The sequence below is a fragment of the Eptatretus burgeri genome, chromosome 10 (genome assembly GCF_056783735.1).
Source record: "Eptatretus burgeri isolate ZD-2024b chromosome 10, Ebu_testis_v1, whole genome shotgun sequence".
NCBI lineage: Eukaryota > Metazoa > Chordata > Myxini > Myxiniformes > Myxinidae > Eptatretus > Eptatretus burgeri.
In genome coordinates, this window is record NC_140970.1 from 16,931,284 (window position 1) to 16,956,588 (window position 25,305).

Below are 25,305 nucleotides of genomic sequence, written 5' to 3' on the forward strand. Positions count from 1 at the left end.
CACTCTCATGCACAAAGGGAGAAACCAGGCTTGAATATTTGGGGTGAGCAGGCTCCAGTTCAGGAAGCATGTGAGTGACCCAGGGTGGCACAGGTAAATTCACAAAACTCTTCTCCATGTTGCTCTCCAGGCACCGTCCCAAACACTCCGGTAGCCACACTGGTCTCTGACTGATTTGAATCCACCTACAACCTTGAAGCCCCGGCTTTACTGACTGACTGCCAGTATCTGTGTGCGGCCTTTTATCCCCTCCCCCGCGGCCATTCGCTGCACCCTCTATCATCCCTCGCTCGTGACCTGGCACCGGTCAATTGAGGTGGCATCTCGCCAACGTTGTAGGGACGTCATGTGGATGGGGTGTTGGCGCCGCCGCCACCCAAACCAATGATGCGTCACTGTTCAGGCCACCAATGGGATTGTGCCCTGCAGTTTATGCGAGAGCCAATGCCATGCCAATCTCCTTGCATTCAATGCCCTAGACCACGAGGTGGGATTATCGGCCTGCACACAAACCGCCAACACATCCAACTACCTATTCCGTATGGCAATAATACAACTCCTCATGGCATGCATAAAAACAGGATGATTTCAAACTAACAGGTCCCTGGTTACAGAAAATGTTCCAAGCTGCGCAACCACACGGACCAAGTAGTGGCCTACACGCTAACTTAACATCCTAGCAAGAAGGTACTCCCTCCGATGTAACTTTATATTTACTGTATTTAAAAACATTTATTATGGGCTGACAGCACGGCCGAGAGGTATGCACTCTTGCCTGTAAGCCGTTTTGCCTGTGTTTGAATCCCAACCAAGCTAAAAACTTTCATCCCTTTGTTTCACAGACAGGGTGATTCATCAATGTGTGTGCCATTCCTCACGTCGACGTTAAACTGGTGTCACGTCTGCTGGCATTCGTTGGTGGATGTGAAAGATCCTATAGTGTCCTTTGCGAAGACTAGGCAACCTTTCGTCAGCATCATGGCCAAATTCCAAACCCCTGACCTTCCAACTGCTGGGAAAGCAATGGCAAACCACCCATTATAACCAGGACTTCACACAAGTTTTTGTTAATTACGTTCTCCAATGAGTACCAGCAGATATAATTTGGTACTCAGGAAAAATTTTGTAAGCTTCGAGTGAGCTCTTCTGCTTTCCCAAGCACCTCTCAGTTTTGTATGCATCTTACTCCTCTGTATGCGCTCTCTCAGAACATCCACTCCAGAAGAGACACTCGCAAGCCGCAATTTTTTTTTTCGTTCCGGATGCTCCTGAACCTCCTCCTCTTCCTCTTTGCTTGCGCATTCCCCTTACATCTATTTCTTTTTTAAAATCTTACAAGTTATAAACTTACAACAAAACCTATGCTGGTATGATTTATAAAATTAATTTTATGCACTTAAATTTTGAAATCACACGACAGTAAATCAACAATCACAGAAGAATCTTACCTCCACGAGCTGAGAAAACCTCTTCTTCCTCTTTGCTCTTGTTCTCCTTGAATCTATTTTTTTTTTTCTAATCTGATAAGTTAATATACAACTTGTAAATTATCATGTTATAATTTATAAACTTCATTTTGAAATCACAGTATTTCAGAATTATCATGGAAGAATCTTACCTTCACGAGCTGAGAAAATCTTCCATCAAAAGCCTCTGTTGTGGTAGTACGTTTTTAAGCTTTCTTCGTATCTTTGAAGTACACATTTAGTTATTTACCGCGCACAAGTACCTGCGTGCCAGTTGTGTGAACCCATAATTATAACCCTTGCCAATGAACTGCTTTGGCAGTATTGAACCTGCCTTCTGGTAGAACACCAGAATACGAATATTATATGTATACGTGTATGTGTGTGTATATGTAGGGTGTTTCAAAAAGAGTGATGCAACTTTAAATGTTTATTTACAAAGAAACAGAAACCTCAGGAACATGAACCAAACATTTCTTCAAAGCTTATGACATAGTATTTTCTATCACTGTTTGCTATTGCAGTAAGTCACTGTTAGAGTTAATGAGAGCCCAAGGTCTGAAATTGGCATTTACGCAAAATCCGTGTAATTGACGTTCTCAATGTATGCCCTTCCACGGTTCAGACGGGCATTGATTCTGACTCCGAAGTTCTGTCCAACTTTCCTGTAGGTCTCATGTGGCACTGCCTGGAGATGATGTTTGTTCAAACAAAGTTCTGTCTCATGTGGCACTGGAAATGGGCTTCATTAATGAACCAGATCAGGTTGATCCAGTTTGGGTACCGCTCCATCCTGTCACTGAGCCAATTGCACATATCAAGTCTCCTTCTCATGTCATCTTGACTCGGTTTATGCCTAATAGAGATGATGTATGGGAAAAGCTTCAGTTCCTGAGTGAGGATATGCCAGACTGATGTTGATTTGATGCCTAGCTCCCGGGAGCGCCGGCAGTGGGACTTCTTGGGACTGTCCACTGCAGAATCCCACCCGGCGTCGATGTTGGCTTGGCTCTTCATTACTGATAATGGCCTGCCACTGTTGCCCTTGCTCTGGTTGTGCACTGTACCCTTGTGCTCAAAATGTTTCACAATACGTTGAATGGCACAATTTGTGGATCCATCAATTGTTCTGAGGTCGTATTCCCTGCAGAACTTCCAGTGGGTGTCGACATATGATCTAGTCTCATATCACCGAGCCACCACTTTTGTCTTCTGCTTCACTGTCAATGGCATAGTTGAGCTACGGAGTGAGAAATCGCAGGGACAAAATACCACGATAACACCACCAAACCATGAAAAGGAAAACGGTTTAGGTCAAAAAACAAAGAAATGGCAGGAATTTTTTTTTTTTTTTTTTTTTTTTTTTTTTTTGTATACCTTGGTCGAGGCTCGTATGAGAGCTAACACACAACTCACAGCAAGGAGGCATGAGACAAGAGGGGCGGGAGTGGAAGGGACAAAACAGTGGGGAACAGACACATTAGGTGAACTGTGGAAGGGAGAGGGATGGGGATGGGACAGGGAACATGGCGAAGAGAAGATGGACATTACAGGGACTTTCAGGAAGGAAAGCAGGAGAATTGAAGGAAGTGGGCTTGGGTGGATTATCGAGGGTAGAAAAGATCGAGGATTTGGATGGGGGAAGATAAGAGGTGGTGGTGAACAGCTGTTTTGAAAGCCTGGAGGGAAGAATGGGAAAGAATAGAGTGAGGAAGTTTATTCCAAAGGCGGGAAAAAGAGGAATGAAAGAGTGAAGATGAGCAGTGATTCGTGATTTTGCTAGTTTTACCAGAAGGCCGTTGTTGTCGGACCTTGAGCGCCCTGTGGAAATGTGGTTGGGACAAATTGCAGAGAGAGCAGGGGGGGCAAGGCTGGAGAGGAGTCGGTAGAAGACAGAAAGACCACCGACCAACCTGCGGTGATTGAGTGAGAGGCCCAAAGACTCAGCTTCATTGCGGGAGATGCCGATGATCTTAAATGCCCTGGTTTCGACAGCGTGAAGCCGAGAAAGGTGGGAGGCAGAAGCACCAGCCCAGAGGGGAGAGCAGTACTCCATCAGGCTACGGACAAAAGCTTTGTAAGTAGTCAGGAGCTCAAGAGGGCCGAGGAAGGACTTTGCACGACGGAGGATTCCCAGTCGGCGACTGGCTTTTGAGGCAAGGTTGGAAATGTGACTTTCCCAGGAAAGGTCATGGCAGATAGTGAGACCCAGAAGCTTGAAAGAAAAGACTTCTTCCAGAGGATTGTTGAGAAAGTGGATGGGGGGGTTTTCTAAACGGTCCTTTCGAAGAGACATAGTGAGAGTGTGAGATTTGTGTGGATTGAAAGACATGTTCCACGTGTTGGACCAGTTTGTGATTTTATCCAGATCTGCAGTGAGCGAAGAAGCTGCTGCTTGCCGGTCTGAGGGATGACAGATGGTACGGCAGAGGGTGGAGTCATCGGCAAAGAGAAATAGAGGATTTTCCAGAGAGTCCGAGAGATCATTAATGAAAACCAGAAAAAGAACAGGGCCCAGAACGCTACCTTGAGGAACTCCAGCCTGCACAGGAAGAGGGGATGAAAGAACTCCATTTAGGGCCACACGTTGACTGCGACAGGAGAGGAAGTCTGCGAGCCATGAGTGGAGATGGCCTTGAATACCATGGGAAGAGAGTTTGGTGAGTAGGGCAGGGTGCCAGACTGTGTCAAAAGCACGTGATATGTCCAGGGATACGGCTCGGATTTCCTGTCTGGCATTGAGGACCTCCATCCATTGATGGGAGAGCAGTAGCAGCATATCCAGGGTAGAGTGACCTGGTCTGAAACCAAACCAAATTTAAAGTTGTATCAATCTTTTTGAAACACCGTGTGTGTGTGTGTGTGTGTGTGTGTGTGTGTGTGTGTGTGTGTGTGTGTGTGTGTGTGTGTGTGTGTGTGTGTGTGTGTGTGTGCACTGATGAGATGAGCCAAAACATTATGACCACTGACAGGTAAAGTGAATAACATTGATTATCTTGTTACAATGACACCTGTCAAGGGTTGGGATATATTAGGCAGCAAGTGAAGTCAGTTCTTGAAGTTGATGTGTTGGATGCAGGAGAAATGGGCAGGAGTAAAGACCTGAGCGACTTTGACAAGGGCCAAATTGTTATGGCCAGACGACTGGGTCAGAATATCTCTGAAACGGCAAGGCTTGTGAGGTGCTCCTGGTCAGCAATGCTGAATACCTACCGACAGTGGGCTGAGGAGGGACAAACCACAAACCGGCGACAGGGTGTTGGGCGCCCAAGGCTCATCGATGTGCGAGGGCAACGAAGGCTATCCCATCTGGTCCGAACCGACAGAAGGTCTACTGTGGCACAAGTCACAGAAAATTTTAATGGTGGTCACAGGAGGAATGTGTCACAATCTACAGTGCATCGCACCCTGTTGCATATGGGGCTGCATAGCCGCAGACCGGTCAGAGTGCCCATTGATGACCCCTGTCCACCGTCAAAAGCGCCCACAATGGGCACGTGAGCGTCGGAACTGGACCTTGGAGCAGTGGAAGAAGGTCGTCTGGTCCGATGAGTCCCGTTTTCTTTTAGATCACGTGGATGGCCGTGTACGTGTGCGCCATTTACCTGGGGAAGTAGTAGCACCAGGATGCACTGTGGGAAGACAACAAACCGGTGGAGAGAGTGTGATGCTCTGGGCAATGTTCTGCTGGGAAACCCTGGGTCCGGCCATTCATGTGGACGTCAATTTGACACATGTCACCTACCTAAACATCGTTGCAGACTAGGTACACCCCTTCATGGCAATGGTATTCCCTGATGGCAGTGGCCTCTTTCAGCAGGATAATGCACCCTGCCACACTGTACACATTTTTCGGGAATGGTTTGAGGAACATGATGAAGTGTTCCACCTCGCAACTTACAGGATATCAAGGATTTGCTGCTAATGTTTTGGTACCAGATACCACAGGACACCTTCAGGGGTCTTATAGAGTCCATGCCTCGGCGGGTCGGCGCTGTTTTGGTGGCACACCAAACTGCAACCAACCAACAGCGGACCAAACCAATTTTGGAGGACCAACAGCATATTAGGCAGGTGGTCATAATGTTTTGGCTCATCAGAGAAATGCGTCATTAAGCAATTTCGTCATTGTGCGAACATCATGGAGTGTACTTGCACAAAACTAAATGGTATAGCTCATTTCGCCGACCTCGAAAAGATGACAGGCTGAGTGCGTAGCCTGGTTTTGGCTCAGTGATTAGGGTGGCGACTTGGGATCCTAAGGTCCTGAGTTCAAACCCCTTCAGCCGCTGAAATAATGCACCGGGGGGTTGACAGCCTGTCATCCTTCTGAGGTCGGCGAAATTAGTACCAGTTCCAGTGTGTGTACTGGTAGAGGGGCACTGCATCAGCGACACAGTCGCGCTTCAAGAAATGATAGCTACCCCGCAGCTAAGCTGCCATACGACCACCACCACCAAAACGAAATTGTGAATTAAAAATAAGCTGTTTTCATTGCCTTTCTTATACATTGATTTTATTGCGTTGTTTCGATAATTGTAAATATAGTCTGAGTTGGTTAAAAGATATACCAGTATGTCTATTTGGATCAACTATATCGAAGAAGGATTTCATAAAAATGTGGCAAAAACTATAACTGCATGAGAAATACTGATTTCAATTAACAACAATATTAAATTAAAATCATTCATAATAAAATCAAAATTCATTGCAAACTATTTCAAGGCTGTCACGTGGTCAATGGTTTTCCCCTAATTAGTTTTCAATATCAATTAAATTACTATTTTTTGAAAATAAACATACATAAATAAATGTTTTGATGGGGGTAATCTGAAATCGTAGGGGGTCGGATGAAATCGATTTCAGATTACCAGGAGGTAACTTGAAAGGAGGGTAGCTTGAAATCTTTACACCCGCACTCCGGGTACAATAGGTCCATGATCGAAGTTAGTCCTCCCGCGCCGGCACTCTCGGCTAAAGGCCCGGTCACACCTTGACGTTTTAGCCAACGTATGCCGATTTTTGAATTTTTTTTATAAAACGCTGGCACACGTTGAATACGTTATGGGTAAGTTTTGATAACATTGAGAGCACGCTGAAAAACACTGCCATACGTCGTTGTACGTTGGCTTTAAACGTTGTACTTTTCGGTTGTCCTCAAATTTTTTCATGCTTGAAATTTCACGACGTATGCCGGCGTATGACTCACACGTTCCACTACGCTGGCCACAAGTTGTATGCACGGTCTGCGATCGTTGACAGACGTCAACACATGCTACTTGTAAGTTAATCATAAGTTGAGACACGCTGAGGTAATGTTTAGCGTACCTGAAACTTATTTCTAACCTATGATTAACGTGTTGTTGGCACGTTACGCGATCGTTGCCACACATCGACAGACGTTACTTTTAAGTTACTCATAGGCTGAAAGATGTCGGTATAATGGATCGTCCTTGCGTCAGCGTCCACGGCCACGGCCAGGACACTTATTTGCAGCATTCTTCAAACTTTTCTTCGGCATGACGAGGATGTTCACACTTCGATGTCTAGCTTGGCTATGATTCCAATTGTCCATCGGCAGCGTCTATTTAAAATAGTCGAGTTTGAGCGTTTCAACACGTTCAGAAGAAACGCTTCAAATTTCCAAACCCCAGCGTCAAAAAACAAAGGCGAGTGACAGCAATTTAAATCGTTCATTGTAAACAATGAAAAATCCCCTGAGTGGTACCGTTTAAAAGTCGTTGAGTGTAAAAAAAAATCAAATTGTTGAGCGCAAGCGTCTACTTTCAATAGTGGGGTTTGAGCGATTTAGCACGTTCAATAGAAACGATTAAAATTTCCGAGCGCCAGCGTCAAAAAACAAAGGCGAGTGACAGCAATTTAAATCGTTCATTGTAAACAATGAAAATGGCTGAGTGGTTCCGTTTAAAAGTCGTTGAGTGTAAAAAAAATCCAATTGTTGAGCGCAAGCGTCTACTTTCAATGGTGGAGATGCAGCCATTTAAATCGTTGAGTGGCAGCCTATGAACCTACCCGTGGACACGCGGACGCAAGGAGGATCCATCATAACCCACACCCTCCCCCTCACACTCACCTACTACTGCCATCATGAACAAACTACTACTAATACTAATACTAATACTGATACTGATACTGTTACTACTGACATGGACATTGACTCAAAAAGGACTCAAAAACACTGTTGGGTTCTCCTTTTATGAGCAGCATTTTTATATACCAATTCCCAAAACCGCTGGGAACACGTCTTTATATGGCAGTTGTAAGCTAGAAACACGTTAATTTTTTTTTTGTCGACCGGAAGACGTCATTGGAATACGTCTACATACGTCGATGTGTGTTGGGACTACGTAAAGAATTGGTTCAAAGCACGTCAAACATAAGTTAGAAATAAGTTTCGCGTAAAAAAGACATTACCGCGACGTGTTTCGACTTATGAGTAGCTTATAAGTAGCCTTTGTGGACGTGTGTAAGCGTCCACATATCGTGTGGTGTGTAAAACTTATCCCCATCGCATGCGGAACGTGTGTCATACGCCGAGTACGTCGTAAAATTTTGAACATGTTTAAAATTTCTTGACGTACTCTACTTACTACGACGTATGATAGCATACTTTAGCGTTCTACTCACGTATACCAAACTTACTCATACCGTATTTGACGTGCCCCAACGTTTTAGACACATTTTTCTTAGATCGGCATACGCTGGCAAGATCGCCAAGGTGTGACCGCGATGTTGACACTTCCATTTCTACGGCAGTTATGATTCGAATCGTTGTGCGTCAGCCTTTTAATAGGCTACGTCACGACATCGTCGGCGATGCGTGCAACGCGCTATGCCGAAGTTAGACTATCGTTGGGCATAGGTTGTGTAGGCCAACAACAGGTTCAGCATTCGTTGGTATAAGTTATCTATAACACAATGAAACGTTCTGTGTCCATTACTAATATGTTATGCATACGACCAACTCGTTATGAATACGTCCGAATCTTAAAAAAAAAACATCAAAAGTTCAACGTCAGCCAGCGTTTTACATACATTTTAATACGTTGCCATCGCTGACTAAAACGTCAAGGTGTGACCGGGCCTTTAACGTCGTTCGTGACCGTCTAAGACGAGCCATTTGTTGACACTTTCTCTCCATTTATCCCATCTTACAGAAGTAAAACGTTTGACTTATTCGTTCTCTACATTGTCCTCGTGAATAATACATGGGGGAGCGTCCTCACTGGCCATATTCATCAAAAATCGCCGATCAGCTACCGGTGATTTCCTCCCTGCAGGAAGCTCCCATCTTGGACAACTTAGCTGGTCACATGACAGTCTGACGTAATTTGCATACGATGTCAGCCGATCTATTGGCTGTCGAGGCGTCACGTGGCCCACACGTGATCCGAGTAGAGAAAATTCAAATGAGAGAGCGCGGGGAATGCATCGATTTTCAAGATGAAAATACACAATAACTGCAGTTATTTGAGTGGAGAACTTTTGGATACGTATGTATTTGGATATATACTATCATATTATCAAGGTTTTGTCTACCCCCCCCCCCCCGATGAGTGGAACGAAACGAAACTGCACGATACAGCTGATGGCTGAGTTGAGTCTTTGGGCCTCTCACTCTCTCGCCGCAGGCAGGTCGGTGGTCTTTCTGTCTTCTACCGTCTCCTCTCCGCTCTCCCCCTCCCTGCTGTGTCTGCAGTTTGTCCCCACCATATTTCCGCAGGGCGCTCAAGGTCTGCCAATAACCCCCTTCTGGTAAAACTACCAAAATCACGAATCGCTGCTCACCTTCACTCTTTAATTCCTCTTTTTCCCCACCTTTTCAATAAACTCCCTCACTCTGTTCAATCCCATTCTTCCCTCCAGGCCTTCAAAACAGCTGTTCACTACCACCTCATCATCCCCCATCCAAATCCTCGATCTTTTCTACCTCCGTTAATCCACCCCAAACCCACCTTCTTGAAATTCCCTGCTTTCCTTCCTCAAAGTCCCTGTATGGCCATCTTGTATTCCCCGTGTGCCCCACCCCAACCCTCTCCTGTCCTCAGATCTCCTAATGTCTCTGTTCCCCACTGTTTTGTCCTTCCCGCTCCCACCCCTCTTGTCTCATGTCCCCCTTGCTGTGCATTGTGTATTAGCTTTCACACGAGCCTTGACAAGGTATACAAAAAAAAAAAACTTCATGGGTTATTTCTTTTTTGCCTCCACAAAAAAGGTATGCGTCAGAAGAATGTGTTGCATGCTTGGAACAAGTTCGCCCATAGTGCGGGTACTCTGCGAGTAATAACAAGTGTTAGTCAGTCAGTCAGTCAATGTGTGTCTCTCCTCTATAGCTCCAAAACCATGAAACGTTGCAGCCTAAAACTTTTCAAGCATTTCAGGGGAACTCCAACGGAGGGCATGAATGAATATTGGTTGTTTGGGTTAATTAAAACACCCCTTTTGAAGATAATTAATGGCCTTATTTCATTATTTCCTTTATCAGGAGCATCCTCGGTCACCTCACTCTTCAGGCACATCCTCAGTTACCTCGCTGGGGTCGTACTTCGCCATTTTGGTCGACCTGCTTAACAATGCCTCGAGTTGGAACCGGCCAAATGATTTCTTAACGATTATTTTTTTCTTTCACTTTCCTCAATTACAGTATATCATTGAATGCCTGATCATCATCCCTACAAATCGCTGGATGCATTGCAATTCTTATAAACGCCCGGAGATACCAGCATTCGTGACTTTATTTCATTTCCACACATGCCATAACTTCTCGAATCTCTTAAACTAAGCTGCATTACAAAATTTAAGCTCCAGAATTTAACTGAGCAGCAGTTCCGACTGTTAAAATAAATTGTTCATTTGTCTAATTCGGACATCGTTTGATATTTCGGGCATCTCCGGGAGGTGTTTAATCTGAGGGATCAGAGATCGCTAATCGCTTGCCAAGCCAGCTGTTCCTTATCAACCATTGTGTTGGAGTGGTTCCTTGAGTGCTTAAGCCACTAGGCCGCATTGAAAGCCGCACTGTAAATCTGCAAGATCACCTGCCTGTGTTGTGCCCTGCAGTGTCCTGCAGTACCAATCCTGTCATTCCTTATTGACAGTTGGATGGATGGAAGGAAGGATGAAATAGATGGATGGAGAGAAGAAATGTATGGGATGGACAGAAGAGATGGATAGAAGGGATGGATGGAAGAAACTGATTCTCCTCCGACCCACCCCCATTTCATCACTCTTCCCTCCTACACCCCTCTTTTCTCTACCTACTTTCTTTTGCTCCCCTCCCACTTCTCTCTTTCCTCTCTCTCCTTCCTCTCTCTCTCTCCCACCACTCCCTCCTCTCTCTCCCCCTCTCATCTCCCTTCCCACCTCTCTCTCCCCCCTCTCCCCCACTCTCTCTCCCCCACTCTCTCTCCCCCACTCTCTCTCCCCCACTCTCTCTCCCCCACTCTCTCTCCCCCACTCTCTCTCCCCCACTCTCTCTCCCCCCACTCTCTCTCCCCCACTCTCTTTCTCCCCCACTCTCTTTCTCCCCCACTCTCTCTCTCCCCCACTCTCTCTCTCCCCCACTCTCTCTCTCCCCCACTCTCTCTCCCCATTCCCTCCTCTCCCTCTGTCTCCCCCTTCCCTCCTCTCCCCCTTCCCTCCTCTCCCTATCTCCCCCTTTCCTCCTCTCCCTATCTCCCCCTTTCCTCCTCTCCCTATCTCCCCCTTCCCTTCTCTCCCCATCTCTCCCCCTTACCTCCTCTCCATATTTCTCCCCCTTACCTTCTCTCCCTCTTACCTTCTCTCCCTCTCTCTCTCCCACTTCCCTCCTCTCCCCCCCCCCGCTCTCTCTCTCTCTCTCTCTCTCTCTCTCTCTCTCTCTCTCTCTCTCTCTCTCTCTCTCTCTCTCTCTCTCTCTCTCTCTCTCTCTCTCTCTCTCTCTCTCTCTCTCCCCCCTCCTTCCCTCTCTCTCCCACCCGTCTCCTCCTCCTCTCTCTCCCACCCCTATTCCTGTCTCTCTCTCTCTCTCTCTCTCTCTCTCTCTCTCTCTCTCTCTCTCTCTCTCTCTCTCTCTCTCTCTCTCTCTCTCTCTCTCTCTCTCTCTCTCTCTCTCTCTCTCTCTCTCTCTCTCTCTCTCTCTCTCTCTCTCTCTCTCTCTCTCTCTCTCTCTCTCTCTCTCTCTCTCTCTCTCTCTCTCTCTCTCTCTCTCTCTCTCTCTCTCTCTCTCTCTCTCTCCTCTCTCTCTCTCTCTCTCTGTCCCCCCTCCAAAAACTCCCGTCACCCTTGTCTCGCTCTTCCCCCTTCCTCACTCCCCCACCCTTCTTCGGTCCTTCTCTCTCCTCTATCTCTCTCTCCCCTCCCTCCTTAACCCTCCACCTCTTCACTCTCCCTTCCCTCCTCTCTCCCTCCCCCACCCCTTTTTGATGTTCCTGTCAGCGAAGCAACTGTTGGTATTTGCTTGTCTAAACTAATAAATGTTTGTCTGTGTCAGTGTGTATGGCTACTCCATAACTCCAAAACCATGAAACCTCACAGCCAAAAAACATTGCATGCATATTACGGGAACTCCTAGGAAGTGCATGAGTGAAAATTGGGTGTTTGGGTTAATTACACCACCCTTTTTGAAGATAATTAACTGCCTTATTTAACTTTACCCTTTATCAGGCACATCCCTGGCCACCTCACTCTCTATTGGGTCTTGATTCACCATTTGTTTTGGCCTGCTCAACAATGCCTTGACTTGGAACTGGCCGCAATTGTTTCTTAACGATAAAGTACTCAAAAATTTTTTTTCCCCACTTTCCTTATTCATATCATCGAATGTTTCATCGCCACACCTATGAATCGTTGGATACATGGCAATGCTTATAAACGCTAAGAGACGCCAGTGTTAGTGGCTTTCTTTGATTTCCGCAAACCTCTCGAATCTCTTCATGCGAGTCGAATTTCAAAATTTTAACTTCTTAATTGACCTCAAGACCAGTTCGTACTGCTAAAAAAAGTGTTCATATGTCCAATTCAGACATTGTTTGACACTCTGGTTGTCTGCGGACGTGTCAGGGCGGTGTTTGTCTGCGGACGTGTCAGGGCGGTGTTTGTCTGTGGACTTGTCAGGGTGGTGTTTGTCTGCGGATGTGTCAGGGCGGTGTTTGTCTGCAGACGTGTCGGGGCGGTGTTTATCTGCGAACGTGTCAGGGCGGTGTTTGTCTGCGGACGTGTCAGGGCGGTGTTTGTCTGTGGACTTGTCAGGGTGGTGTTTGTCTGCGGACGTGTCAGGGCGGTGTTTGTCTGTGGACTTGTCAGGGCGGTGTTTATCTGCGGACGTGTCAGGGCGGTGTTTGTCTGTGGACTTGTCAGGGCGGTGTTTGTCTGCAGACGTGTCGGGGCGGTGTTTATCTGCGAACGTGTCAGGGCGGTGTTTGTCTGCAGACGTGTCGGGGCGGTGTTTCTTTGCGGATGTGTCAGGGCAGTGTTTGTCTCCGGGCGGTATTTTATTGTATGACTGGCAGAAACTATATTTCATACATTATTTTGTTTTCATCTTCACTGTTATTTTATGCATAATAATTTTCATGAGATAGTATGAATTGTAATTAATGCTCCACCACATGTCTGCCTTCCATTCCCCTCACCTCTCACTGCCTCCCCTCCCCTCATGCTGCCTCCTCTTCCCCGATCCCTCCTCACTCCCCACTCTTCCTCACCTCCCCTCCTCCACCTTCTCACTCTCCCCCTTCTCTCTTTCTCCCACATCTCACCTCACCTCACCCCCTCTCCTCCACCTTCTCACTCTCCCCCTTCTCTCTTTCTCCCACATCTCTCTCTTTCCCCCAATTTCCCCATACCTCTCTCTCTCTCCCTCTTCTTCATATTCCCATCAGTGAAGTGACGGGTGGTATTTGCTAGTATATGTTCATGTATATGGGCTGTTTCACAGTCATGGTCATTTCTGGTATTTTGTACCCTTGCATGCTAAATAGCTAAATGAGAGGCTGTAGTATCTCTGTCATTAGGGCCAGTAGTTGGTACTAGTGATGGCACAACTTGGACCACTTTTTATTTGACAAAAAATGTCAATTTTTGCAGAATGGCATAAAAATTGCCATTTTTTTGACAAATAGCTGTCTCATTTTCTCCAGGTACACTTCATTCACAGTGTATAAACAAATACAAGCAGAAATTGGGACTTTTATTTGTTGTTGCATCAATTTAATACCTCTTCTCTACTTTGTCCACAACATATTATTCATTTCAGACTATGAATATTTATTTCACCCTCAATAAATATGTCCCACCGTTCGTCCGTAAAAAAATGCCCTCTCTGGAAATGCATATTGTGTAATAATTTTTTTTATATAAATAAAGGGTCTTTTTAAAAGTTTATTGTGTGTTTTACCAAGTGTGTATATACCTGCACTGATATTATGCTACAAAGTTTGAGTGTAACCAAAAACCTTCTATTTGCATGGCCTGCACTGATTGCCTTGCATGTGTCCGTCAAAAATGTGTCTTCTCCGGAAACAGCTAAACTGCCACGAGTTATAAGGAAACTACTTGCTGCCTATAAATAAACTATATTCATTCAGATGCTCCAAAAATTTGGATTTAAGGATTGTAATTAACAATGTTGGATTTATAGCGAACGCAGTGAGCTTCATACTTAACGTGTGCACATGAGAGAATAGGAAACAACAACAACAACAACAACAACAACAACAACAACAACAACACAATACCCCTGGCTATTTGGAATCCGTGTCGTCAGTTATGACCTTTTGCTTCCGGTTGTTTTTAAACGCTGTACAGTGTATTGGGTTTTATTGTATTCAACACGATTGGGTTTTATTTCTATCTTGTGAATATTACTTAACGCGTGCACATGAGAGAATAGGAAACAACAAAAACAACACAATACCATGGCAATTGTGAATCCGTGTCGTTGGCTATGACCATTTTGCTTCCGTTTTTTGTCATGGGGAATGATGCATGCCGGGAGATAAAGGCATCATCCGAGACATGAAATACCCAAATAATATCAGACATGGTGTATATTTCCTCCACTGATTTCAATAAAGATATCTCCCGCATCATCAAAAAATAATTTTTAATCGTGATTTACGTTATTTGATCGCTAATTCCGAAGTAACTGGAAATTGCGTATACAGTTGTGAACAAGTTATAGGTAAAGTCAGAAGCGCATGTAAGAAGAATACTACGTTCACTTCTCGTATTTATTTTTTCAGATGAGATCCTGGTCTGGGCGGTGTAGTTGTCGTTGTGAAGGTAATGTTAAGGTAATATTTATTTTTTCATAGCAAAAATACGGTTTAATTTGATATATTTAAGAAGCGAATGTAAGAAGAATTCTACGTTCGCTTCTCGGCTTTGCCTATTCCATATTATAATATATTATAAAAGATATAATAGAAATAAAAATATTGAGTTTGAATTTTAGTGGTTGTGAGACAAACTTGGTACCCTCATTGTGAAACAGCCCATATGTATGAGCAAATACAATTCTTCGCTTAGTTGGTGCGAGTATTAGGAGAGAGGAGGGAGAAAAGGGTGGGGATGGCCAACACATTAACTATAACAAAACTAGAATTATGCTCTCATGCAACATTTATAGTTTGTTTCTACAATGTGTACATCAAAAGTTTTCAAAGTTCGTAGATGCTCAAGGATTTTATGGACACGCTGTATTCTGGAGCACTCGTATAAAAGCCCGTCAAAAATGGCGGGTTGGAAATTATTTTGTATGAAATATTCAAGGAGACTGGAAGGTATAATATTTTGTAGCAAGAAGCGTTATTTTAAAACATGACATGTATAAATGTGTCCCAATTATCTTTATCTTCTGGGACATTTCGTCTCGACTCGACAGCCTCACGTGCATGCCGAACTCTGAATCCTCGGCCGAGTGTCAGGTGTGCTTCTATCTTCTTTATTTATTCGACATCCTACGGACGTAAATGAACACTCGTTTTACTCTGCGTGTGTTGCACATCATGTGCAGTGAATTTCACCTCCCTACGTCGTGTATTGTTTTTTTAAATACTTCTGTGCACCACCCTTGAGGCCCTGGTGCAAGTCACTGTCTACATTTACAATAGAAGAGACGTAATTGCTCTTTTATGGGAAAAAAAAATTCGAGTTTTTTTATCCTGAAAAATAGACGGTAGTGAGCACACAGTCGTGTTTAAAGATTGACCTTTAAAACCCTACTTAAGTCGTCCTTCTGAAGGGGAATAGACAAATATAAAAATACACACTGTTTTATATCGGTAGATATGCAGTCATTTTGAAATGTGTTGTCTGATTATGTGTGAGATTTGTGGACTCCATAACGCGAGATAACACCATTAATAATTTGGTTCATTATGGTTTCAGGGTGCAAAATACCTTTGGGGCATGGTTTTATTGCCATTTCCTCCCCCACCCCCTGCCCCCACACCCCTTTGAAAATCTTGCACAATGCACAATGTTGATATGATTGATTTCTGTTATGACTGATGACTGTGCTTCCTGTCATGTGTATCTTTTTGAACACCATTTCCATCCTATATTCCTGGTTTTCTTTATCATGTCAGGTAATGTAAGTAATTTGAATCACACCATATTATTTAATGTTAACAGCTTTCCCTGTGCCTTTAATGTTTCTTTTTTTGCCTTTGAATTGAAATAAAGGTTTATATTGAACAGTTAAAGCTCACAAATAATCGGCATGGAAACCTTCAGTTTCCACTTTATACGAATACGTCTACATGGCAGGGAAAGATAAAGAATGACTCTTACAGTGGACCAAATTTTCCTTTGTTTGTTATTTTTTTTTTCGCCATGTACAATGGTGTGTACCTCAAAATTAACTTGATGTATACAGAAATCCCAGCTATCCACTATGCTTTTAACTGTTGCTTGTCTAAAATATACATATTTGCTGTTAAAATTTTTTTCAAATAAAAAAGCGTGCAATGGACCGAACAATAAGGCCTAAGTCACATTTGCTATACGGCGGCCATACGCCCTCTGAATTGACAGAAACGTGCGGCAGCCGCAGAGTTTCTGAGGTGGCCTCAGGGTGGCTCTATGCTACATGGCTATATTTTACAGGCCGTAAGGTCGCCGTGGAATTATAACGCGGAGTTATGACTTTTTTTCATTTCTACGTTCGCCGTAGCAATTCAACAAGCCGAAAAAAAAAAAAAAACTGGTAAAAAAAAAAAAATTAACCCATTCGTTACCGTCCGTCTGGCCGCACGTTCACCTTAGGGCCCCCCTGCGGTCGCCTTGCAGGCACCTTGTGTCTGCCTTGAAAATTCTATGGCTGCCGCAGGAACGCCCTAAGGTCACCGGGCGACATCAAATCAAAGACCGCACGGCAACCCCACGTTTTCGGTCTCCACAATTTATAAATACGCCGTGCGGCTCCCCGAAAAATAAAAACATATGTGACTGTTACATTGTGTGACCATGGAAATACTGCGGCCGCCGTATAATTGCTAGTGGCCGTAGATTTTGGGGACCCCACGGCCGCCGTGGCAAATGTGACTTAGGCCTAAATACGCCGTGCGGCTCTCCGAAAAATAAAAACATATGTGACTGCTACATTGTGTGACCGTGGAAATACTGCGGCCCCCGTATAATTGCTAGTGGCTGTAGATTTTGGAGACCCCACAGCCGCCGTGGCAAATGTGACCTAAGCCTAACCACACACGAACGTGTGTATGCAATGGATCGAATGATAACATTTAAAAGTTACTCAAAAATACTGGGAATTGTAGGCTGGGATCCCTTTAGTGCTGACTCCACAAACTGTTTTATACGACCCTCATTCAGCACTTTTGTCACTGTCCCTTTGTTTCCTGCATTGACAGCTCATGATGGCGATTATTGGCGTCTACTGATCCCAGGACAGTATGAAGTGACTGCTTCAGCCCCAGAATATAACAGTGTCACCAAACAAGTGACAGTTCCACAAAGTCCTGCTGTTGAGGTATTACATCACCCTTTGAATTTTCGTTTTTCTTGATTATAAAATATGTTTTGCCATTTGCTGTTCTCCATGTGGTTTAACCACACAATATCCATGTTGCATTTCCATGCTCTTGCTTCTCATCGATTCACTTTATGTAAGCAAAATGCCGCAAGTGATTACTCACAGATTATACTTTATTGGCATCACTCAAGACCGATACTTTACAGTTGGAAAAAAAAAATGAAAAAAAGGAAACACCTTGGAAGCTTTGAGGTGTGTTGTTGTGTTTTTGCAACTTTAAGCATGTAATTATTTTCCACCTCATTTGTTTCCTTGCCAGCTGAATTTTGAGTTGATTTCAAATGCAGAACGTGCAGCAAAGAAAAGAGAAATGATGAATTGGTGGATGATGATGTCACAGACCCTCAACTTCTAACTCTGCTCTCAACAAAAGTTCAAACCTTTTGTATTTAAGCTTTGTTCTTCTTTCATGGTTTAAAATCATTTACCAAATATCCCAAAATATATTATTTTTTTTCTTTTAATTTTTTTTTAGGGTGGGGGGTGGGGAGGGAGTAGGGTAGAGGGGTTCATTTTGAATTGCAGTTCAAAAAAATTCAATCTTTCCACCACCTCTCCCCTCCCCTCGCCACTCACCACCCCCACCTTCCCCTAAATCCATCGTATGTTCAGGTATGTGATCATAAGGTTAGACTTATTTTACTGATGTGAACATTATTTTTACAGATAATGATTACTTACATCCTGTTTCTAATGTAGAAAACTAGTTGCTGAAGATGTTCTGGTCCTAGCTTTGAGTACAGTATACCTTTTCTGTGATAATATTTTCTTGCAAGTATATGGTCATTTAGGCACTTTCATTTGATTTTTGTTGTTGATCCACTGTGAATGCAACACTGTGTTTTGTTTGCAAATGATGGTCATGGCTTTTGGACTTTGTATCCCTTCACTCACCCCATTCCACATTTTGATCCCTTTCATTCAACTTGTGTTCAAAGTACTTTTTGTTTCTGTTGTTTGCCACAGTTCTTGCTGTTTGTTCCCATTGCAAAACGCAATTCTAACTCCAAGACCTTTCCCCATAGTTTCTGCCCCTTGCATTAACAATGCATAAGTAAAGTTTTTGATTTAGACTCTCTTGGGTTTTATGGAGTCTTTTGTGGAGCTGTTTTGGACAGAAGGCATTATTTTAGAGAATGTATGTACAAATTTAATGATCGGCGTTTGTTTAAAGCACATATGCTCATAATCATGAGAAAGCTGAGAACCATACTGAGCTTGTTCGAATCGTTTAGACATTTATACATTTGATGAGGATTAATGTGTAAAGTGATTTGTAGCATGCAATAAAATAACTGTCACATCTTGAGTTAATTATGCTGAGACATAAATAGGCAAACAAATGTTTAATGAATAGAGTTGTGCATTACAACGTGTAGGCATCTTGGAGTTGCTGAGCATTCTGAGTTCTGTCTCTTTGTAATCTGGCTTGTGGTGCAATAATGTCTTAATAATATTAGTTGATATAATGATGATATTGATGTTAATTGAGAATATTGATAATTTCTATTTTTGTCCTGTTACTAGTCTGGGCAGGGCTGCCACACATACCATCCATGTGGGAGAAATATTGGCTTTGATGTTTGAGCATTTTATGAAAAGAAGTATTGATTGGATGGAATGAGAAGATTTCCTTCAACAACACCTTTCACAACCTGTTCAGCCACCTGAAGCAATCTTTCTCCTGAAGTTTCAGATAAAGTCAGTGAATCATGTTGTATTGTGCGTGACCCCTTTCAATGTGCGGAGTGCTTTTCCCATTTACAAGTGTGTTCGTCACTCCACTCACCTTCCCTTCATCCCCACCCCCCTTACCTCTACCCCTCCCCTCCTCGAAACACACCGTGACCTCGCAATCTTGTGCTCAAAAACATCACAACTTGATCCTGGAAACATGATCGTAGTAAAAAGCAGCAGATACTGTGTGCCCAAGGAGGACTTGGTTCCACCTTCTAACACCCGCTAATTATGTGCTCGTATTGTGGCAAGCTGTGTCGGATTATACCGCTCAAGTTTTCTGCTTTTGTGATTTTTGTTGTGCCTTATGTATTGTGTTGATAAACTATTATCCTGGGTTTTTTTCTCTCCATTTACTTTGAAGCTTGGCTTTCATTGACCCTGCATAAATTGAGGCTTTTATTTGTTGTATCACCCTTCTGTTTTTTTGCAAATAACACGGATTATAAATAAAGTTATTAGTTCAGCAATCGCAAATATTGCATCAAAGGTTCACAGGCCTTTTTTACGGATTGGGGATGTGGGGTGTAGTGGAAATTACACATGTCAGAGCCAATCTTGAGCAGAGCATTCATCACCTTCAAATAAGGGGCAGATAAAGCAATATGGCTGGTGCAAACTAACAACCTGTCAAACAGTTTTTGCGCAGTCTCTTCATTTCTAGCTCTTTGACAGATATGCATTTTGACCAATCATAGACAAAAGCCATGGCTGCCTTCAATAGTTTCCCATTAAATTATCATCCAAACCTGCTGCTTTACTGAGTGGCTTTTTCACCCTGCTTGCTTTCCACTTCTTTCGCTCGATCAGAGAAACTTTTATTTTCTCATCTTAAAAACTACTGATTGTTTTACGTCTTTTGAGAGGCCAATATTTGAGATGCCTGTCTCTCCGAAAGGATCGTTTAGACCCCCCCCCCCTCTCCCAAATCTACTTTCTCAACTGTCTGCTAGAAGAAGTACTTTCATTCAAATTTCTGGGTCTCACTGTCTGCCATGATCCTTCCTGGGAAAGCCAGGTTTCCAACCTGGCCTCCAAAGCCAGTCGCCGACTGGGAATCCTCCATCGTGCAAAGTCCTTCCTCGGCCAACCTGAGCTCCTGACCACATACAAAGCTTTTGGCCGCAGCCTGATGCTGATGAGTAGTGCTCTCCCCTCTGGGCTGGTGCTCTTGCCTCTCACCTTTCTCGGCTTAAGGCTGTCTAAAACCAAAGCATTTAGGATCATTGGCATCTCCTGCGATGAGGCTGAGTCTTTGGGCCTCACACTCTCACCGCAGGTAGGTCGGTGGTCTTTCTTCTACCGTCTCCTCACCGGTCTCGCCCCTCGACCTTCAATGCTCACTGCTCACCTTCACTCTTTCATTCCTTTTTCCTGCCTTTGGAATAAACTCCCACGCTCTCTTTGATCCCATTCCCCCCCCCAGGCCTTCAAAACAGCTGTTCACCACCACCTCTTATCGTCCTCCATCCAAAACCACGATCTTTTATACTCCTGTTAACCCACCGCAAACACACCTCCTTCAAATTCCCTCCTTTCCCTCCTGGAAGTCCCTGTAGTGTCCATCTTGTGTACCCCATGTTCCCCACCCCATCCCTCTCCCTTCCACAGATCTCCGAATGTGTCTGTTCCCCACTGTTTTGTCATTCCCTCTCCCACCCCTCTTGTCTCATGCCCCCCTTGCTGTGTGTTGTGTGTTCGCTCTCATACGAGCCTCATCAATGTATACAAAAAAAATGTTTGTGCATTTTAATATAACGTCACAGAGAACGACTCCTCGCAGTACTGTTGTGATTTGTCTTTTATTCCCGCCATCAGTCGGCTCGGCAGTGATGATTGGGCCAAATGAAGGCTTTTCTTGCATTATCTTTCTTACTAGTGACATTGCTTCGTTCATCCTTCTGCCTTTGTGTTCCTCACGTTCTGAATCAAATGTATTTTTGGTCTCCACACTCTCTTCCTTTTTTTTTTTTCTTCCTTTTTGAAAGCATGATCTCGGCTCGTAGAAGACATAGTTCACTGAACGGATCAGGACGCAACAGGCGAAAAGAAACAGCAGAGAATGGGGAGGGTAAACACCAACAGCAGAGTTGAAGGCCAAGATGGAGGGAGACTTGGACAAACAATGTGTTTGGGGAGCAATGGGGGACAGCAAAGGACAAGATGTATACAGAAGTAGACTCACAGGAGGGGAAAACTTGATGTTTGGAAGGAGAACGGCTTGGGGTGAGGTGTGGGGATTTGCAAGGGTAGAAAAGGTCATGGTTTTGGATTGGGGATGATATGAGATACTGGTGAACAGCTGTCTTGTAGACTTGGAGGAAAGAATGAGATTGAAGAGAAGATGGAAATTGGTTTCATAGGCTGGAAATTGCAATTCTTTCATATGCAGCACATGTCTACTGGCTTGAATTGGCATGAGGGTGTGCAACCCATACAGTGCCCCCTGCAGGTTTTGGCAATCATTTCTGGGATTTTTCAAGCAATCACTGACCTGATCTTCTTCGAAAGACTGCAAGATAATTTGCGCCCACCAGCTAATGCTGGCATACCAGGTTCCCAGCTGAACGTCCATCTCAGCGATGGTACTCATTGATGAAATGGTCTGCCTGCAAAACACCGACGGTTTATAGAGGGGTCGAGAATTAAATCCAGACGCGACAGCTCGGAGGCAAGTGCATTACCTTTGCGCCATCTTGTCGGAATCCCAATAGTAACCTAATTTCTGTGTTTCTCTTCCACTCGCTCATGTCTCTTTTTCTCTTCGAGTGGTAATTTATCACTTTCTCTCATTCACTTGGCACTTGTTATTGTTTAGATTTTGTTGAATAACCTGTGCATTGCTTTTACCATGTGTTTCTCATCTGTTTACAGCAGCTCTGCAGTTATGTCAACACTTCCAACAACATTTTTATTTTTTCAGATTTCTCATAAGCTTCTTTAGACTTTCAATAATCTCATTTCTCATTATCTTCCAAATCAATCGTAATAATCTTTGTTTGTTATTTGTATTGGGAGCTTATGGGATTGTGTGCCATCCGTCCGTCCGTCCCTCCACAAATACTTGCAACAACTTTGAAACTTTACCACAACCTTCATCACCCTGTATGTACCAAAGTTTGTTCACGGCATTAAAAAAAATCAGGGTCTGAGGGGCCTATGGAAGAAGTTTATAGGGTGTTCTCCCCAGAAAAGAGCGATTTGCTTTCTTCTCAGAAACGACACAATTTCGATGAAACTTGACTCCAACCTTCATCGCCAGTGATGTACCAAAATTTGTTCACACTATTAAAATAAAATTGGGGTCGAAGGAGATTTATGGGGTTGGGGGGGAGGGAAGGGGATGGGGTTGCCCCCCAAAATAGGTATTTGCTATAGCATTGGTTCATTGGTAGATTTGCTGATTCTGACCCACGTTAACATCCTCCTCAGTATCATTATTCTACCAGGGGTATTGCCCAAATGTTTTTGCTTGTCCTTGTTTATTACCTCTGCCACCGAAGGGGAAGGAGGTTATGTTTTTACCCCTTTCTGACTGTTTCTTTGTCTGTTTGTGTGCAGGATATCTCAAAAAGTTGTGGACAGATCCAGATTAAATATTGCGGACAGTTTGGGTGTGTGACAAGGACGAACTGATTAAATTTTGGTGACGATCCGGATCCAGATCTGGCTACTAGAATTTTTTAAGTGATTCTTCACCATTGAGAGATGGGGCCAAAAATGATAGATAGTGTTACGAATTTGGAATTTGATTGCACACAACATACAGGTTCCTTCAGTCAGCTATGTCGATAAGTGCTTGTTCCCTAGATAGCTCACCTTCCATTGTTTAAATGTTTAGAAATAGATTAGATGCGCTGCGGATCAATTTAATAGTTAGGGAACGAACAATGGAGACGTCCCTCCCCCCTCTTCTGCGAAGAGGAAGAAGAACCCTGCTGTCCCGTGATTCATGATGTCAACAACTCCCTCCCACCCATGGTTGAGCGGGTGATGGATCACGAGGGCATGAGTCACGCCGGGCGTGGGGGAGGGGGGGGGGCGGAGAAGGATAAAGAGGAGATCCTTTCTTGGTTCGTGTTCTGAGTTGGAGTTGGAGAGTTGAGGGCTGCGTCGTTCAGCAGACCTTCGGGTTCTGTTTGGCTTGAGTTAAGGTTACAGCTTGAGTTACAAACAGCTTGAGGCCTTCAGAAGCTTTTTGCTTCGGCTGACTCAGTGAGCTTCGGCTGCGGCCTGGCTCGGGAGGAGGCCTTTTGGAGGATTTTTGCTTTGGTGGTTCAGTGGGCCTTCGGCTTCTGCTTGGCTCGGTAGACTTCTTGGAGAGCTGCTTTGTTTGGGAGAGAGTTGAGCCGGTTGCTCGACTCGAGCTGCGAGTGGTGGCTTCTTCTTCTTCTTTGTTCGTGGAGCTCTTTGTTCTCCGTTTGGTTCCCGGCTTGGTGCGACTCATCGACCTCTTCTTGGAGTTGGTTCCTCGGGGAAGCGACGCATCGACGGGAAGGATCGGCGCCTCGTCTCATCAGCACGTGTTCGGAAGCGCGAGAGGATTCGCTGGAGCTCGGGAAGGATCGCGGCTCACGGCGATTGGATCCAGCTCGCTCTCGTTGGAGCCCGGGTCCGAACAACTTGAAGACCACACGAGGTGGAGAGGTTCAAGATAGGCTCTGGGCTTCAGCTCACCTGTCCTCCGAGCTGGAGCTCGTTATTAAAGGCCTCTGCCACCATTTCTTGGGTGTGTGTGTTTGCGTACGTGTGTCCGTGGGCCTGTCTAATAAGTAGGAAATTGTTAAGTGCTTTGTGTGCTGTAAATATTTGCATCGCATTTCGTAAAGTTGGTATAGTTCTGCTCTTACGTGCTTCCCTAGTTCCCCATTATTATTAATAAATATCCCAATTGTTAAATGTTTTCTGCTCGTCGCGTCGATTCTTTCATTGACTAAGCATTCCGTGTGTTGGGAGTTAGAAAGCCGTTGGTTTGCCGTAAAAGGGGGACATTTGGACCGACGGTTCTCGGCGATTAAGCCGCTCGGAATCGCGCATGGGACAGGCTCGCCTCAGCGGTTTGTTCCGTACGAGATTCGTCGAGGGTGGAATACCCCGGTAGTTGGATGACGTGGGTATTTTGGTACATTGAAGATTGGCAATCGACCCTACCCCACTTGACCTGCCCATTGGCGTATTTTGGATCTTGTACAAGGACCCGTCGCTCGGACTTATCTGGGCGGCGATCTATGTTCCGGGCGATCGGTCGGGCCTACTCGACTTGCGGCTCCGTCAGAGCGGTCGAATCGCGGCCGACCCCCAGCACTGTAACAACAACATGATATCTCAAAAAGTTGTGTATGGATTTGGACGAAGCTTGGTGGACAGGTTGGATGTGTAAAGAGAAATAAATGCTTCGATTTTTGTGAAGATCCGAATCCAGATCTGGATACGATAATTATTTAATTTTTTAAGTGATTCTTCACCATTGAGAGATAGGGCCAAAAACGATGTAGTACTGTATAGCATAATATTTCAACAATGTTATGGGACCAATATGTTTTCGTGGATCAGGCATTACGTGGCGGAAGTATGCGCTCCACCGAGTGCCCTTCTAGTTTTCCATGGTGCGCTTTCTGAGATAGAGGTTCAAAGTTTTTCCTTTTTCCAGCATGGCTGCCACACCACATGACCTATGATGGCATAATTATTATTAAAACGTTCTACATGAGTAGCCGCAACTGTGGTGAAAATTTTGTACCTTTATTACTGCACCCCGATATACTTCAAACAACGCAACTATGTAATATATACAGTGCAGACATCATAAAAACAACAAAATTTCATCCAACCAGAAATTTCATCTAAATTAACCAGAAGTGCAGAAATAATTCATTTTAGAGGTGCAGACGTTGCAAAATCAGTTTCTGCACAATTGAAAACAGAAATTGACACCAAGATCATTCAAATTTGATGATTGTCAGTTTTTATGCAACAGTGTAATTCAAGGCCATAATTGCCAGCCATCTTGGAAAATGGCGACCATCCTGGAAAGCTCACGTTGTT

General features: G+C 44.3%; 1 protein-coding gene and 1 long non-coding RNA gene across 2 annotated transcripts in view; both read left to right on the top strand.

Moving 5' to 3' along the window:
- CPE (carboxypeptidase E) overlaps positions 1 to 19,612 on the top strand; it is a 66,491-nt gene extending 46,879 nt beyond the window's left edge. The window contains exons 8-9 of the mRNA XM_085897158.1: positions 17,342 to 17,460; positions 17,783 to 19,612. Coding sequence (XP_085753284.1) covers positions 17,342 to 17,460; positions 17,783 to 17,878 — 215 coding nt within the window. The 3' untranslated portion in view covers positions 17,879 to 19,612. The remainder of the gene's footprint in view (positions 1 to 17,341; positions 17,461 to 17,782) is intronic.
- The window catches only part of LOC147017999 (uncharacterized), an 82,089-nt gene extending 57,926 nt beyond the window's left edge, over positions 1 to 24,163 (top strand). Inside the window, exon 2 of the long non-coding RNA XR_015062215.1 lies at positions 23,438 to 24,163. This is a non-coding gene — a long non-coding RNA (uncharacterized LOC147017999). The remainder of the gene's footprint in view (positions 1 to 23,437) is intronic.
- The last annotated feature ends 1,142 nt before the right edge of the window (positions 24,164 to 25,305 follow it).